At 37.5% G+C, this 15897-nt stretch overlaps 1 protein-coding gene across 2 annotated transcripts in view; it reads left to right on the top strand.

Annotated features, from left to right (window-relative positions):
- The window catches only part of RCAN1 (regulator of calcineurin 1), a 146542-nt gene extending 133619 nt beyond the window's left edge, over positions 1 to 12923 (top strand). The window contains exons 1-4 of one of the 2 annotated variants that reach the window (XM_063447502.1): positions 2116 to 2353; positions 5746 to 5919; positions 6276 to 6435; positions 11413 to 12923. In XM_063447502.1, coding sequence (XP_063303572.1) covers positions 2267 to 2353; positions 5746 to 5919; positions 6276 to 6435; positions 11413 to 11585 — 594 coding nt within the window. In that variant the 5' untranslated portion in view covers positions 2116 to 2266 and the 3' untranslated portion in view covers positions 11586 to 12923. Of the gene's footprint in view, positions 1 to 2115; positions 2354 to 5745; positions 5920 to 6275; positions 6436 to 11412 lie in introns of those variants that run through there. The other variant, XM_063447495.1, reaches the window with a different exon arrangement.
- Positions 12924 to 15897: the final 2974 nt, after the last annotated feature.

The raw sequence follows: 15897 nt of genomic DNA on the forward strand, positions 1-15897 counted from the left end.
GGCAGTTAGCAGTAAGGTACCACGGAAGCAATATACCAAATTGAGCATATAAGTCTATATGTGGACCAGTAAACCCAATACAGTAAGCACCTCTCTCTATGCATATTTTTCTATGTAAAATAGGAGTTGGTTCAAATAAATAACATAATTGGCTATGATTACACAATAAAAATTCTTATCATCGATCCCCTAAATACAATAACAAAATTACTTATAGCTAGTGTCCATAAATATATATGTCCATTTAATTTATATTTAGAATGCCATACAGCTTGTCTCACGAGTGGGTGTCCTTAACACTCCAGACAACTGTTTAGTATACAATATATCTGAAACTGAAGCACAAAGGGGCTTCCGTGGGATAGCAGGGTTATTAAATAAAAAATTAAAAAACAAGATAAAGGAGTCAAGACAAGGGTACTTACAAAGCGCCAATACCCCTACCTGTACTGTACGTCAAGATGCAGACAGTCACAGGGCAGTCTTGTCTGGGCTCAGCTGTGCGGCCGCGACAGGATGAACTGACCGGCACCCAGTCCGAGGCTACCTCATTGAAGGCTCAGACATAGATGAAAGAAAAGTGGCCAGACTGAGTTCTACCTACAGAACTTTGTGGTTAAACTCTTCATTAATGAGGACAGCACCCAGGACCTCTAGGCACCATAACAACATCATTGAAATGTTGTTGCTATGGTGCCCAAAGTTTTGCTTGAAGTTTGTGCAACAGTGCTGGTCTTATCACATACATTTCTACACTGCTAGAATTATGGGGACTCCTGCTCGAGTTTTTTTATTTCTACAACCTAAAATCTTTGCTGTGCATCTTGTCTAGGTGTATTTGTGGAGTAAACACACTGCAGGCTGAGAGTAAGGGGAAGTAAGGGATACTTAACTTTTTTGCATACAGGATCGATCTGATAATGACAAAAGCCTTTTCTGAACAACCTCCTCCTGGAGCCAATGTGATTTTTATTCCTACCCAGGAAATGGCCCAGGAGACCACAATGAAATCTGACCTGGCTATTAGATGTTTTTTTCAGATAAAACCCATTATTTTCAAATATTTTCCATAGTGGGCACTCATCCCTGCTAATGCATCTAGCGTTTCCGTCTAATGTCTTCTCATCGTCCCTTTCACCACCTTGCAATTCAAACTGTCAGATTAAAAATATGTATATAGCACCACCGTATTGTGCAGCGCTGTACAGAGGAATTAAAAAATATCATGTGCTTAAAGAGGCGGTGAAACCTTGACCCAAGAGATTCCAATTCGGGGATATAGTCTATTAGTCAATCGATTTACAGATGTGCAGTCTCTCTGTAGCGTATGTGTGTTTATAAAAATGTAAAATAGGGTCAAACAGATTCTTTGAACAAGTTTACCAAATCAGATTCCATTTTAGTTTTATCCAATTTATAAACGTCCTAATGAAGTTATTGTATAAAACATTGCTGTCCTGCTGTAGGAAATTTATAATATTCAATCAAAAATATGTAAACATTCGATCTGCTTTTCCAGAAACGGGAAAGGCCGTATCCTGCAAAATGTTTAGGCCTCTGTTCAGACGCAGGGAGATTGATTTTGAAGTTTGGCCCTGTTCCATCTCATTGTGATACACAGTATTCCTGTTACATGTTCTGTTTATTGACTGGAATACTGGAGATCGTATTATTTTATTTTTATTGTGCTGCAGGTTTGTTTTTATTTTATTCCCCGTCCCTCATTAAAGGCTTCATGCGGCCCCTGAGTGATAAGATGTTTTAGGCCCTTGTGTGCTAATATTTTCCATCTTAAGTCGAGCTGGGGCCTCAAGTGCAAGAGCTGTGCTGTGTGAGTGCTGAATGGAATTATTAGGAACGGAAAATATGTAGCAACAGGTCTTGATAAAGCAACTGCTATGCAAACCTCAGCTGTTTTTCCATCCTCCATAGGAGGAGAGACAGAGAGGAGAGAGAGAGAGAAACTGGCCAAGTGAATTAGCATAGGGAAAGTGACTAAGGCTGACATCACCCATTTCAGCTCATGGCTGCTGGACTTTGTTCAGGAATTCGCAGCCCCATAGGAGGGGATACGAAAACTTTCAGTGGGAGGGATCATTTGTGTCAGTTCCTTTATAAACACAGTTTACAGTAAGCCTGGCTGCATTCATCTGAACAGCCTTTGGATCTTAAACCGTCCGCTTAGAATCTGCTCTGTGTCTGTGACTCAGCCACCCTGGGCCTTTAAAAAGCACAGTCCCAAAGTAATTACAAATAAAAAAATAAAATGCATTTTAGGACATTTAACTACAGCTTTGCCTCACTGGTGGCCTGTGGGGCTGAATGTGACGTCTTCTACCAAAGTGAAGCCAGGGTAAGCATACTTGTATTTATTGTTTTTCTAAAATGTATTTCATTTTTTTTATTTTGGTGGTGGTGTGTGGGGAGGGGGATGGTTTTTAGGACCCTAGGGATACTCAATGTGTAAATACCGAATTATATGTGAATGCATGTTTTAAATCATTTCCCATCCTTTAATGCCTTAAGGATCAGAGTTTAGGAAATCTCTTTGTATCCTTTAGACGGCAGAGGTTCGTTATATTTTCGAAGCTCCCCATCATTCATTAATACCGTCATTATTTCACTAATTAGCTTGAGGCCCCATTTGCTACATGTCATATGTTATTATAGGAGTGTTTTTATATTTTATTTATAACTGGTTTAAGGCACTATGTATTTAATTCGCACAATATGTAGCAAATCATGGTCTAATACAGAGGTCTTTAGAATACTCCGGTGTCGTATTCATTTTAAGTTTGTGGCTTAACCAATATACAGCCTGATATTTTTAAAAATGCAGTTTTTAGTCAATGTAACCGAAACAGTAATTCTAGAGGTATTTAAACGTTATAATTCATTCCATGCTGGGTTGGATCTTATAAGCAGTATTCATATTTTCCAACCTGTTTTAGGACATGGTAAATGTATTGGCACTGGTGGCTAAATTAAAGAATTTTGACAGCTAAACTGATCCGTAATGAAGATATTCTGTGCTTTTGTTTGTTTTTTTTAGCTAATAGATTGTGTTGTTACTATTAACTAGTGCTACCATGGTTTTAAGAGTGATAGTCAGAGGAAACAGCTGATAATACATATGTTTTAGCTAGGTAGGCAGAGAGTGAGGTATAAATAGATATGTGTGTATATATATATATATATATATATTGTGTCCGGATCATAGTTGGTTTGACATTTTTGGCATATTGGCTATTTGAGACTAAAGCACTCATCACCCTGATGGGAATTGTAGTCCAAAAATGCTTTGAGAGTATTTAATTGCCTAACCTTTATCTGTAATGTATGTTCACATGTACACTATATTTCCAACCGAGCCTTTCTATAGTATAGTGTTGAATATTAATTTATTTATGAAGCACCAACATATACCACAGTGCAGCAATTTCTCTTTTCTGACATGACTGCAGTTATTATGCATACCTGTACTGTAAACCAGTTCTTCTCAACCTTTTACGGAGACGTACCACTGCCTCGAGAAAGTAATTTCTATTGATTTTAAATTCCATATGAACGTGTAGACACTGATATTTAAGTTAATCCCATATTGGGGAACAAGCCTGATTTAAAGGTAGTAAAGAACAATTTTAACGATGTGTATGCTAAGAGGAGTATATTAACTATTAATCTGAAGTATTAAAATCACAAAATGAAAATATAACACACACATTATAGTTACACACAGAGGACACTGACACAAATTTAAACACAGAGGGCACTGACGCGCGCACACACACACAGAAGACAGTCAAACGCATATAAACACAAAGGGAAATGACACACAGAGTTACACACAGTCACACACAGTGGACACTGACAAGCTCTCAATGATTTGATACACACTGACAGACACACACTCACAAATTATAATTCTTTGCCTGGGTCCATCCTTGCCATGGGGTCTAGCGTGGCTGCTGTCATGGTCTTCTTGCTCCGCTTCATCGCACTGTTCAGTGATGCAGGGGCCGGAGTGACGTCATAACCCGGCTCTTGGCGTCACCACAGGGAACGAGCACAGAGATTACAGCCCCCTCGCTCCCTGGCTACAGCCTCCCCCCAGACACTGTATTTGGACAGAGAAGGCATCCGCCGTCTGGGTAAGCAGGGTGCCAACTCTGCTTGGTGCACAGCCAGCCGCCATGTTTGCAAAATACCAAAAGGAGAGGAAGTAATAAGCATACATAACATTTATATTGTGCACACATGCCCCCTACTGGGTAACTTAGAGAATACATATACAGAGAGTAAGGGCACAATCATAAATCCAGCCATTTAATTTTACATTTTAATTTTTTCTCGAAAAATTACTGTTGACAAAATTGTCGTGTTTTAGTGATGCTTTCTTCTTCTTTTTTTTTTTTTTTTGTATTTATTTTTTTAATACAATTATTTCTAAACCGTCTGATTTATTCACTAAACAGGGAAATTTGAAGCCAAATTGGCAAATGCGATAAAAGAACTTGGTTGGAGAAATGGGTAGACTTTATCCAGCTCGGATGTTATGAACTTAATTTTGCAATTTGCCTTCAAATTCATCATAATTCATTGTTTAATAATCTTCCTGTGTGTAAATAAGATTGCAATGCGTATCTTCGTTTTAATTATCTAACTTCTGAAAAGACCAACCTAATGGACTGAACTCACAATTGTTTAGTTCTTCAAAGCACTCTTGATCCGTACTCTGCAGCAGCCCTAGCGCAAGGTTCCTACAGAGTTTACATGAATTCCGCACTTTACTGATCATGATAACTGGTGGATTTTTGATCACATTCTTTTAGTTTGATGGATGGGTGACAAACTTGGAGTTTATGAATAGACTTCATTCACACACTAAGAACATTCCGTTGTTACAATATCCGTTCCGAAGAATAGTTTTAAAATGAATAGGTTTTTTTTTTTTTTACTCATTACGGTGGCATTCTTTCCACAGCAAGTGACACCAGTTTTTGGGTTTTTTTTTTCCCGGAAGGAAAATAACAGCTGCCACAATGAATTGGAAAAAGTATTAATTATTGTGCAGTCTCTGCATACAATTTGTCATCACCTCTTTTTAATAATCGGACTTTGGGTTACTAATCGGTGATTAATGTTCCTTACTATAAAATTCTACAATAGTAGCATAAAGGAACGGAAAATATATATATAGAAGTTTAAAAAAAATAAATAAAATGAAATCACGTTTCACATTGATCTCTAGGGAGTGAAAAGTGACTCATGTGGATTACCCGCTGGTTTTAGGGGAAACCTGTATCAGAGTACAATTCAGAAAATTATAAAAGAGCACTATTTTTAAAAATATAAATATAAAAGTATAATTTTTTTTGTCTTGTTCCTTGTTTGATTAGGGAAAAAAAAAGTGATGTGTATGACCTTGAGGACCGTAAAATAGCACTTTTGGAGTGGTGCATCACGTATTTGGGATATTATTAAATGTTTAGGTCAACCCTGAGTGTGGCAAAAATATTAACTCGCTGTAGGGATTGTGACCTATAACCAGTTTAGGTAGGGCATTATGCATTTGTGATGGGGACCATAAATGTAAAAGCCATTGCCTTAGAATAGTGTTTGGATAATGTTAAGTTTGTAAGCACTCTAGGGGGTATATTATGACTTGTACTAGCCTAGAATTATGGAAGAATTTCCAAAAAGTTCTAACAATTCTCCATTTTATTTATGTTTTCTTTTTTTTAGAGCAAATTTGAATCTCTGTTTAGAACATTCGACAAAGATGTCACCTTTCAGTATTTTAAGAGCTTCAAGAGGGTTCGGATCAACTTCACCAACCCACTATCAGCTGCCCAGGCCCGGATCCAGCTGCATAAAACTGAATTCCTTGGGAAGGAACTCAAGCTATATTTTGCTCAGGTATTACTTTATATATAGAGATATGGACAATCAACTTGCTAAGTTTGTACCGGCCCTAAGTTTGTTCTATAAACTGTCGGTAAAATATATATTTTATATAAATATATATCTATCTATATCTTTCAAGGATACTTAAAATCATCTTCCTCAAGTACAAAATAATCACCACTACGTCAATGTACCCCAAAACCAGTGGGCACTAACCTAAATTTAGATGTGTCTCTTGACATTGTTATGGAGCCCCCGTGTGGAGGGCCCATGTGCTCTTTTTCCTACCATAGATAAAAATAAATAAATTCTATTTTGATACATGTTTTATGTGTTCTAAAATGTTATTCTTCCTTTTATTTCTGTAGACTCTGCACATAGGAAACCCACATCTGGCCCCACCTAAACCAGAGAAACAATTTTTAATATCTCCTCCTTCCTCTCCACCAGTTGGTTGGAAACAGGCAGAAGATGCAACCCCAGTTATTAACTACGACCTTCTTTATGCCATCTCCAAACTTGGTCCAGGTAAGCACCATGCTGAATGTGACTCACAATCTATTTTATGAAACCTGGCATCGGGCATGTAGCCATTATACTGTGCACTATTACGGAATTATCTCACATGTATATATTTACACTACTTTCAAGAGGTACGGTCACTTGTTCGATCTTTGCGTGGTGCCCATAGTAAGAAGAATAAATTTGTACCTGAAGTTGTGCATCTGCGTGACTACAGTTCTAACAAACCACGTTAGTGGCTTCTCCTAGAACTTTGCAAACTTTGTAAATTCTAATTGTCCTTGTAGTTTTGCAGTTTTGAAGCCCAGAATATCTGTTTTGGACAACAGTCACTTGATTATATGCGGTGGTTAGCCACCATTACCAAATGGCAGTACGGATTTGGTGACTAACTATTTGCCTGTGTGGATACCCGGACATATATAGTTCTGTGAAAATATGTAAAACGAGGTTCCTTAAATAGACAAAAAGATCTCTATTCCCCCATACCTCCCCCTTACTGACTGAGAATGATTTAGAATGCTGAAAATATGTAGATTTCTTGCTATATTTGGTTTCCCGGCAGTGTTATTCAGAGCTCGGCTGTTGGAACCCTTCTTCTCCTGTGTAGAAACATCAGATATTCAGCTAAATAACGGACTGCGTGGTAGGGAGTCGTTCTGTATGTGGAAAGTGGAACATTTTAGCTAAAGTTTCCAGAAATAGCTCCTGTGATTATACAAGTACATCAGTCCAAGTTTCCGTTGTCTCCAGACCAGAACATATTTTTTTGCAACACATTTTTTCCTACATTCTTTTAACGGGGGGAAAAAAAAAAAACACCACAATTTATTCCTCTCACTAATGTGGGAATTTCGGAAGGTTTCTTTTCAGGCTATTGCTTACTCCCGGTCAACAAATCTCCTGCGGTTCAATAAAGAGCTTTTGTTGACGAAAGTACAAAAAAAAATCAGTTTTTTGCTGCAAGGTGGAATAAATAGCCCAAATTTGTTAGAAATACGGCGTTTTCAATCTCCAAAATGTGACTCAGATTGGAGTAAAACGCATTACTATTCTGAAAAAAAGATTAACCATTTATCGTTGTTGAAATACGATACAATTCATTTAAGTAATATATCGTACAGAAAGAGGAACCAGAAAGCCAGAACATTTTAACCCCTTAAGTGTGTGACATGTCATGATTCCCTTTTATTCCAGAAGTTTGGTCCGTAAGGGGTTAAAGCAAGTGTTGATAAAACAAGCTTATATTATAGTTCATTATAAAGGAGGAATGAGCAGAAAGGAATTTGGTCTGATCAAATTAATACAGACCGGTGCTGGGCCATATTTATCTTTAACCCCTTAACGCCGTTACGGCGTTCTATGCCGTCGCGGCTTTAATGGGCTTTAAAGCCGTTGCGGCGGCATAGAACGCCGTAACGGCTTAAGCCCCCAGAAGATCGCAGCTACTTACCTCCGCCGCGATCCTCTTCTGGGGGGCTGCCTGACAGCCCAGGCAGCCCCCCTCCGGCAAATGAGGCCCCCGGGGGCCATGTGATCGCTCTCAAAGAGCGATCACATGGCCCCCTATAGCTGGCTATGGATCTGCCAGCAGGGGGACTGTCTAAAATATTAGACAGTCCCCCTGCTGGTAGGAAGAGTAAAAAAAAATTATTAAACATGTGTAAAATTAAATTAAAAGTATTTATATATATATATATATATATAATATGTATATATATTATATATATAATATATATACATATTATATATATGTAACGTCATACAAAGTGTATTTTAATACTAATATAAGTATATATATTAATATTAAAATACACTTAGAATGACGTTACATATATATAATATGTATATATATTATATATATAATAGATATATACACATATATTATATATAAATACGTCTAATTACAATAATAAATAAATAAAATAATAAAATAAATAAATAAAATATTGAAACAAAATTTAAAATAAATTATATATGCATATGTAATTTCATTCTAACTGTATTTTGCTATTAATATATATATATTGGTAACATAATACACTTAGAATGACATTCTATATATATCTATCTATATATATAAAATGCAAATAACCGCAAATATATATATAGAGATAAATACATATAATTACATAAAAGATTACATTAGTATGCACGTAGAATTTAAATACCTATAAATGCATATATATTAAAATTCTACGTATATATTTAAGTCATTTTTTAACATAATTATGTCATTTGATTAATTAAAATTTGATTGACATGCCTGACAACACAGGGAGAAAGTGCAGCGAATTTAATTCGCAAGCACTATATTTGACCCTGTAACTCTCCAGGACACCATAAAACCTGTACATAGGGGGTACTGTTTTACTCGGGAGACTTCGCTGAACTTAAATATTAGTGTTTAAAACTGGTAAATTTTATTAAAACAATGATATTTTAAGTAAAAGTGAAGTTTTTTGCATTGTTTTCAAACAAATGGCACTTTTATGGACTATATTATTGTTGTAATATGTTTTACTGTTTTAAAACACTAATATTTGTGTTTAGTGAAGTCTCCCGAGAATAACAGTACCCCCCATGTACAGGTTTTATGGTGTTTTGGAAAGTTAGAGAGTCACATATAAGGCTTGCATTTCATTTTTTTGACATTGAAATTTGCCAGATTAGTTATGTTGCCTTTGAGATCGTATGGTAGCCCAGGAATAAGAATTACCCCCATGATGGCATACCATTTGCAAAAGTAGACAACCCAAGGTATTGCAAATGGGGTATGCCCAGTCATTTTTAGTAGCCACTTAGTCACAAACACTGGCCAAATATTAGTTTTTTGCTTTTTTCACACAAAAACAAATATGAACGCTAACTTTGGCCAGTGTTTGTGACTAAGTGGCTACTAAAAAAAGACTAAACATACCCCACTTGCAATACCTTGGGTTGTCTACTTTTTCAAATGGTATGCCATTATGGGGGTAATTCTCATTCCTGGGCTACCACACTGTCTCAAAGGTAACATTACTAATCTGGCAAATTTCAATTTGAAAATGGAACGTTCTATATTTGACCCTGTAACTTTCCAAAACACCATAAAACCTGTTAATAGGGGGTACTGTTGTACTCGTGAGACATCGCTGATTACAAATATGTGCTTTTTGTTGCAGTAAAACCTAACAGTATTATGACATGTACAGCTAAAATGTGAGGCGGAACTACAAATTAAAAAATAAAATAAAAATTCTCACAGTTTTTTAAATTTTATTCATAATAAATTATGTTTCATATATAAATATTTGATATAAAATGAAAGCCCTGTTTCTCCTGAACAAAATGATATATAATAAGTGTGGGTGCATATAATATGAAAGAGGGGAACTACGGGTGAACAGACATATAGCGCAAATTCCAGTTTTTGTTTACGTTTTGTTTTGATCAGAACGTGTACTATTGACTCCGTCCTGAAGGGGTTAAATGGATCAAAGCACTAAAAAAAAAAAAGACACTGTGTTCGTGGAAACCTGTAGAATAGCACTGTCATCATCTTTGCATACCTAGGTGAAGTGACTCAGAAAGTCTATTAAATGGCACAAAAAAAGAATCATTGTGGGTGTCCAATATTCACCTTTGGTAAATATGCTGCAGAGTTTGGCCTTTTCTGGCATTGCCTTCAGTGTGCAACATTGCCTTGTGTCCACCGTACTTGGATTGACTGATGCCTGGGGACTGGATCCCTCCATTAAAGGGACACTGTAGTCACTATAACCATTTCACTTTTTTAAAATTGGTTATTGTGCCTGACATCCCCTGTCACTGTCCCTCAAATTAGTGTTAAACCATATTTGAGCAGTTTAACACTAAAAAATAATTCCTGGCCACCCACAGTCCGGCCCCATCCTTGTAGTCATACCCATTCATACCGTCACAGCTCTGATAGACCTAAAGCAGTCAGCTGACACTCTCTGCCAATAACTGACAGCTGGGAGGGCGCAACTTAACAATTTTACAAAACCGACGATTAGTCTTGAAATCTGCACTTTTATAAGTTGTGAAATTTGGGGATGCTTTTTTAACCCCTGAAGTATTTTAGCAGGCTCAGTGCTCCTTTATTCACTCCCCAATGTTTCATTTTATTTTATTTATAATACATGTAGCTATATGATGCCCCCTTTATATCTATTGCATAATTTCCTCCTGTGTTTCTCAATCTCCGGCTAGCAAACAAAACACCTTTTTAGTAATTTAGCTTAATGTAGCCAGGTGGCTCTTTAATCCCATCCATGAATGTCTCCGCGGTGAAACGTGTGTTCCCATTAGGGTACCAGGGTAGCTGGCATGCTGGCTCATCTCATGCAAATGAAACCAAATTCCGTTGAACAGATGCTAAGCTTTCAAAGCTGTACAATGAGGATTACTTTTTTGAGCAGTAAAATTAATGTGACAATTTACAGCATGTTTGCTACAATACAGGCTGCTTACAAAGTGTAAACACTGCCAGACCAACATCGAAATCACATGCCAGAGTATTACGTCTTCATAACATCTGCTTTTTCAGAATTTAACAACATTTGGCTAATAATAGAATTAATGGGAACATCTAGGGTTCTTATCGGAAAATAAGTTTCGTTCCATCAGCAAGCGGTCTGTAGCACTTTGCAATTCCCCAGTACTAACGCTGACTGTATAATGGATTGCTCTGCCCCTCTTCCAAAGTTTTGCTTATTTTTAGAAGCGTTTTGACATGTGTTTATGTTTGTGTTTTATTTTGTCTTTGTTTTAATTAAACTGGGAAAAAAAAAACAGCTCTCTGTATTAGAACTCTCTGGACAGTTAAATATAGGTTTATATTCTGTGTATTTAGAATCAGATGAGGTCTTTCAATACAACTATTTATTTATCCAAAAAAGTAGGGAGTGCACAATCACTTGGTCTATGCATGCTGCTTACAACCATATTATTAATGTTACCTTTTCTTTTTGTTTCTAGGAGAGCAGTATGAATTGCATGCTGCCACGGACACCACGCCAAGCGTCGTAGTCCACGTCTGCGAGAGTGATCCTGAAAATGAGCTGGAAGTAGTGGAAGATGAAGACGGCACATGTAAACCAAAAATCATCCAGACCAGAAGACCCGAGTACATGCCTATCCATCTGAGCTGAAGCAGAGTCCGAGATGCATGTTGTGGTTAGACGTACCATATTTCATGAAATCTTTTACTGCCCAAGAGGCAGTCACCGTTTAGACCGGCAGTGGCTGAATTGAAACGTGAGTCGGCAGAACCAAATCAGGACGTTTCCTGTTAACTTTTTTATGCCGATCGCTGTTCTACTGGCCTTTGTTCAAAACTCCCATTGAGATGATGTTGATGACAACCAAGATGGGAAGTTGGATCGAGAATACTTGGAAAGCCTTTGTTATTTCTCATTGACTTTTTATGAAACAACCGTTTTGATACAGTGGAATGTAGAGGGCTCTTTGTTTGTTATTCATTGTGTGAAGACATGCGTGTCTATGTTATATAAACACACCTTTGTACATAGTTGCAGATATATGTCTAACATGGGACAGGCATCTCAACACCTTAGCAGTTGGAGTCTTTCGGAGTCTTTTTATTGTATAATCCAACTAAATGCTGGGGAAAACATTACATTTGTTTTTGCTATTTGTATGTGAAGTAAGTTAGTAACTTTTCCCTGTTTTTTTTTTTTTTTTGGTTATTTCTTTTTCTAGTTATGCTACAAATGTTTAAAAAAGCATAAATAATACTACAAGTGTTTGTTTAGCTTCTGCAAATCATCAATCTGGACAAAATGATACATGGATTGAAAATGTCCATCTGTCACAGGCAAAATCATTGATTGTTGTAACGACATTTTGGTATTTAGCCTGCGTAAGTTTAAATTATATTTTTTTGTGCACCCTTTACTGCAGCCGACAAGTATTTGCCAAGTGCTTCTTCTTGTTAAAGGCCAAGGGTTGTTTAAAACCTATTATCTTTAAATGCATACATTAATATGCCTCCATATTTGGTAAGTGGACCTATATTACTTTAGGCTAGCTTCTATGCATACCATGTCGCTGTGATTTTTCTAAAACGTTCCTTTATGGAGTATAACTGTAACGGCCACTTCCATTCTGTAATTTTAGCTGTGATTAGTGATAAGTAACCTCTGGCACTCGTCAAGCTGTGGATGGTCAAAACCTTGGGTGGGTCCTCAACAAACATACACTGTAGTGTTGTATTACTTTATATTGCGATTTTTATTTCGAAATGTTAATGTGCAGTTTGGTCACAATATGTTTGTACATTATATTTTACACTGCTCACCTCTCTGAACACGTAGCCATAAGAAACCGTAGCTAATGTGGATTAGATACAAAGCTGTTATAGTGGAGTGAAGAATAGATTAGGAAGAGATGTACATTTGGGAATAGGTGAACATTCTTCTGCATTCAAATAAATGTCCAGCCATTTACGTGAATGGATAAGACCAACATCTGTGTTTTTTTTGTTTTGTTTTTTTGCAAACATAACATGCACCCTTCCGTACACACAGTGCCTTTCAGGTTGTTAAGGTATCATGGTATTACTGAGTTGAAACAGCAGGTTCTAAAAAATAAATAAATAATATAAATATATATATTCATTAATGCATGCGTCCCCTATTGCAGAGACCTAGGAATCACATCGTAGCTGACTTTGCTGCATGTTCAGACTGCTTGATGCCACAATTCGTAGATGTTCTAATTTAATACCACGTACTTGGCGTAATTATAGGTGGAATATGGAATATTATAGCTGAAGTGTAAGAAACAAATGCATGATAGCATGACCTTCACAGATTTCTGCTCGCAATTTCTGATTAAACCTTATCCCAACTCTTCCTTAGCTTATCTTTGAGTTGGACCTAAAAAGCATAAAGCAGAGCTGATATTCCAGACCGTTCCCTGCACTGTACGGCAGTTGACTGGAAAATTATGGAATGGTTGATTGGGCTCTGTTTTCTACCCAGTTTTAAAAACACATTTAAAGGAATGCAAACATGTATTCCTAACGCTATAGTGGCCTGCTGGCTGTTTAGATTACTGGATCCTCCCTGGATCCTCCCTTTTTACCCATCATCACTGTACTCTATACACGCTCCGCCTCCATGGCTGAAATCATTAGTCCTGATGATCTCAGCCAATCGAATGTGTCTGCATTGGGAAGTGGTGCATGCGCAGCAAGCAGCCCAACTGCGCCAATTAAATGCTGCTCTGGGAGCAGCATTTGATTGAGAACTGAGTTAGGTGTGTTAACCCTGCCATGGAAACACTTACATTGCTGGGTTACATGAAAGGTTCACTGCACACGGATCACTTTATTGAGATGTAGTGGTGGTGTGGGTGATTTTAATGGTCATTTAAGGTTAAAGTCTGAATAGTTGGTTGTTCAAAGAGAACTTGGCATTTTTGGCCCAAATAATAAACGTTTCTTTGCGCAATTTCGACTTAAAAGTTTAAGTTCCCTTTAAATTCCCATCAATTGACGGATAATGACTCTAATCTGACTGATCACATTTCTTAATGCACCTTTTTTATTTCATACTCAAGTGTGCTCGGTCCTCTTTATTTGCATCAAGTGTCCACTTATACTAGTGCCCCCTAGTGTAGAATAGTCCTCACTGCAAGGATGCACACAAACCGAATTAAAGAGCAGCATTTATAGCCCCATTGAAAAGTACATTCTAGATCAGGAAATGTGTTGGCAACAACTATTTTCTTCCAGCCTCGGCGATTGCAATGTTTTCTAAGTGACAAACTCGGATCGGACACTTGCTGTCAAGGAAAGTCTGTTATTTCGTTCTGTGTTATCACAAAATGCCAGTCGCTTGGCCCCATTTTTAAAGCCTGCTGTTAAACTGGAAGTTTGAATTCATGTTTCAGTTTTATATGTAATATTTCAGATAATAAAATCTCTTTGCATTAGCATGTTAAAGCTAGCCGTCTTTGTCTAATATCATATTTCATTTTACTAAAGAATTCAATGTGCTGCACTATTATTACTATGTATTTGTTTATCTGTCTTCACATAAGTTATAATACAGTTGAAACGGAAAACTACAATGAGGTTGGATTCAGGGTTAAAGCTGAAAGCTGTAGACCCATGGGTCAATGATCCATTTAGATCTGTAACAATGTATCTCTGCACAATATGGTCATATGGACATTTTACATCCTTACGGAAAACATCATTTGGGTTTACCAGAGTAGTTTACAATTTTTTTTTTATTTTTTTTTTAATAGTTAAATGGGATCAATAAATAGACACACTGCAACAAATTTAGAACCTTGTACATTGAGACAAAGGTTTATGGGGAAAATATACAATTGTTAAGTAAGACGTTTATCCATGATTGTCCAATGTAAGGAGTACTGCTTAACAGTCTGTATACTGTACACCGTGAGTATGATGAAAATATAATCTAGAAGCATTGCATTGAATAGAGTAAGTAAAGTATAAATTAGAGACAGAGTTATGTTGATAAGCAAGACATCAGAGGGGCCCTTGGTAAGTGGACCTGCAGAGAAAGGAAGGTGGTGTTTAATAGAAGATAATTTACCTAGTAGGGTTATATGCATGGAATCAATTTAAAGTTGCAGCTGGGGGACAGGAAGAATCCTGGGTGGTGGCCGCACTGCTGGAAATTAGGAAATAATGGGATGGTGATCTGGTTAGATATGTTGAGCTGTGAGGGATTGGGTTAGGAATAGGCGAGAAAGGCTTCAGTGAAGAGATGTGACTTCAGAAGTTAGCATAAAGACGGCAGAGCGGTGGAAAATTGTGGGTAGGGAGCTTGTTCCAGTGGTCGGGGACTCTGTTAATTAGTGGAATCATCAGTGGGTATATTGGTGTGGGGGCTGGGTAAGATGTGGAGCAAGATCTGGAACACAGAGGGTAACACAGGAAAGCAGCCTGCTCTGGAACACAGAAGGTAACACAGAATAGCAGTAAGCTCTGGAACACAGAGGGTAACACAGAATAGCAACAAGCTCTAGAACACCGAGGGTAAAAGGAGCTGTTGAACACAGAATAGCAGGAAACTCTGGAACACGGAGGGTAACACAGAATAGCAGTAAGCTCTGGAACACGGAGGGTAACACAGAATAGAAGTAAGCTCTGGAACACGGAGGGTAACACAGAATAGAAGTAAGCTCTGGAACACAGAGGGTGTTACGAGATACAGAGACGAGACCTAAAATAATATTAATGAACTGGCAAACAAGAAAGGGCAAGTCTTAACTAAATAGGGAGGAGATAATTACAAGGAAGGGCCAGCTGGGAACGGAGCCAGATCTCTTCAGGTTGGGTGTAGCAGCCTACAACAGCACAGCAGCGAGGTAGTGGCACTGTGAGGTACTGCACCAGAGAGAAACCATAGAATCATGACAAGGGGACATGTAGTTCAGTCTCACTTCCTCTCATTAGAC

The sequence above is a fragment of the Pelobates fuscus genome, chromosome 1, assembly GCF_036172605.1.
Source record: "Pelobates fuscus isolate aPelFus1 chromosome 1, aPelFus1.pri, whole genome shotgun sequence".
In the NCBI taxonomy this organism is placed as follows: domain Eukaryota; kingdom Metazoa; phylum Chordata; class Amphibia; order Anura; family Pelobatidae; genus Pelobates; species Pelobates fuscus.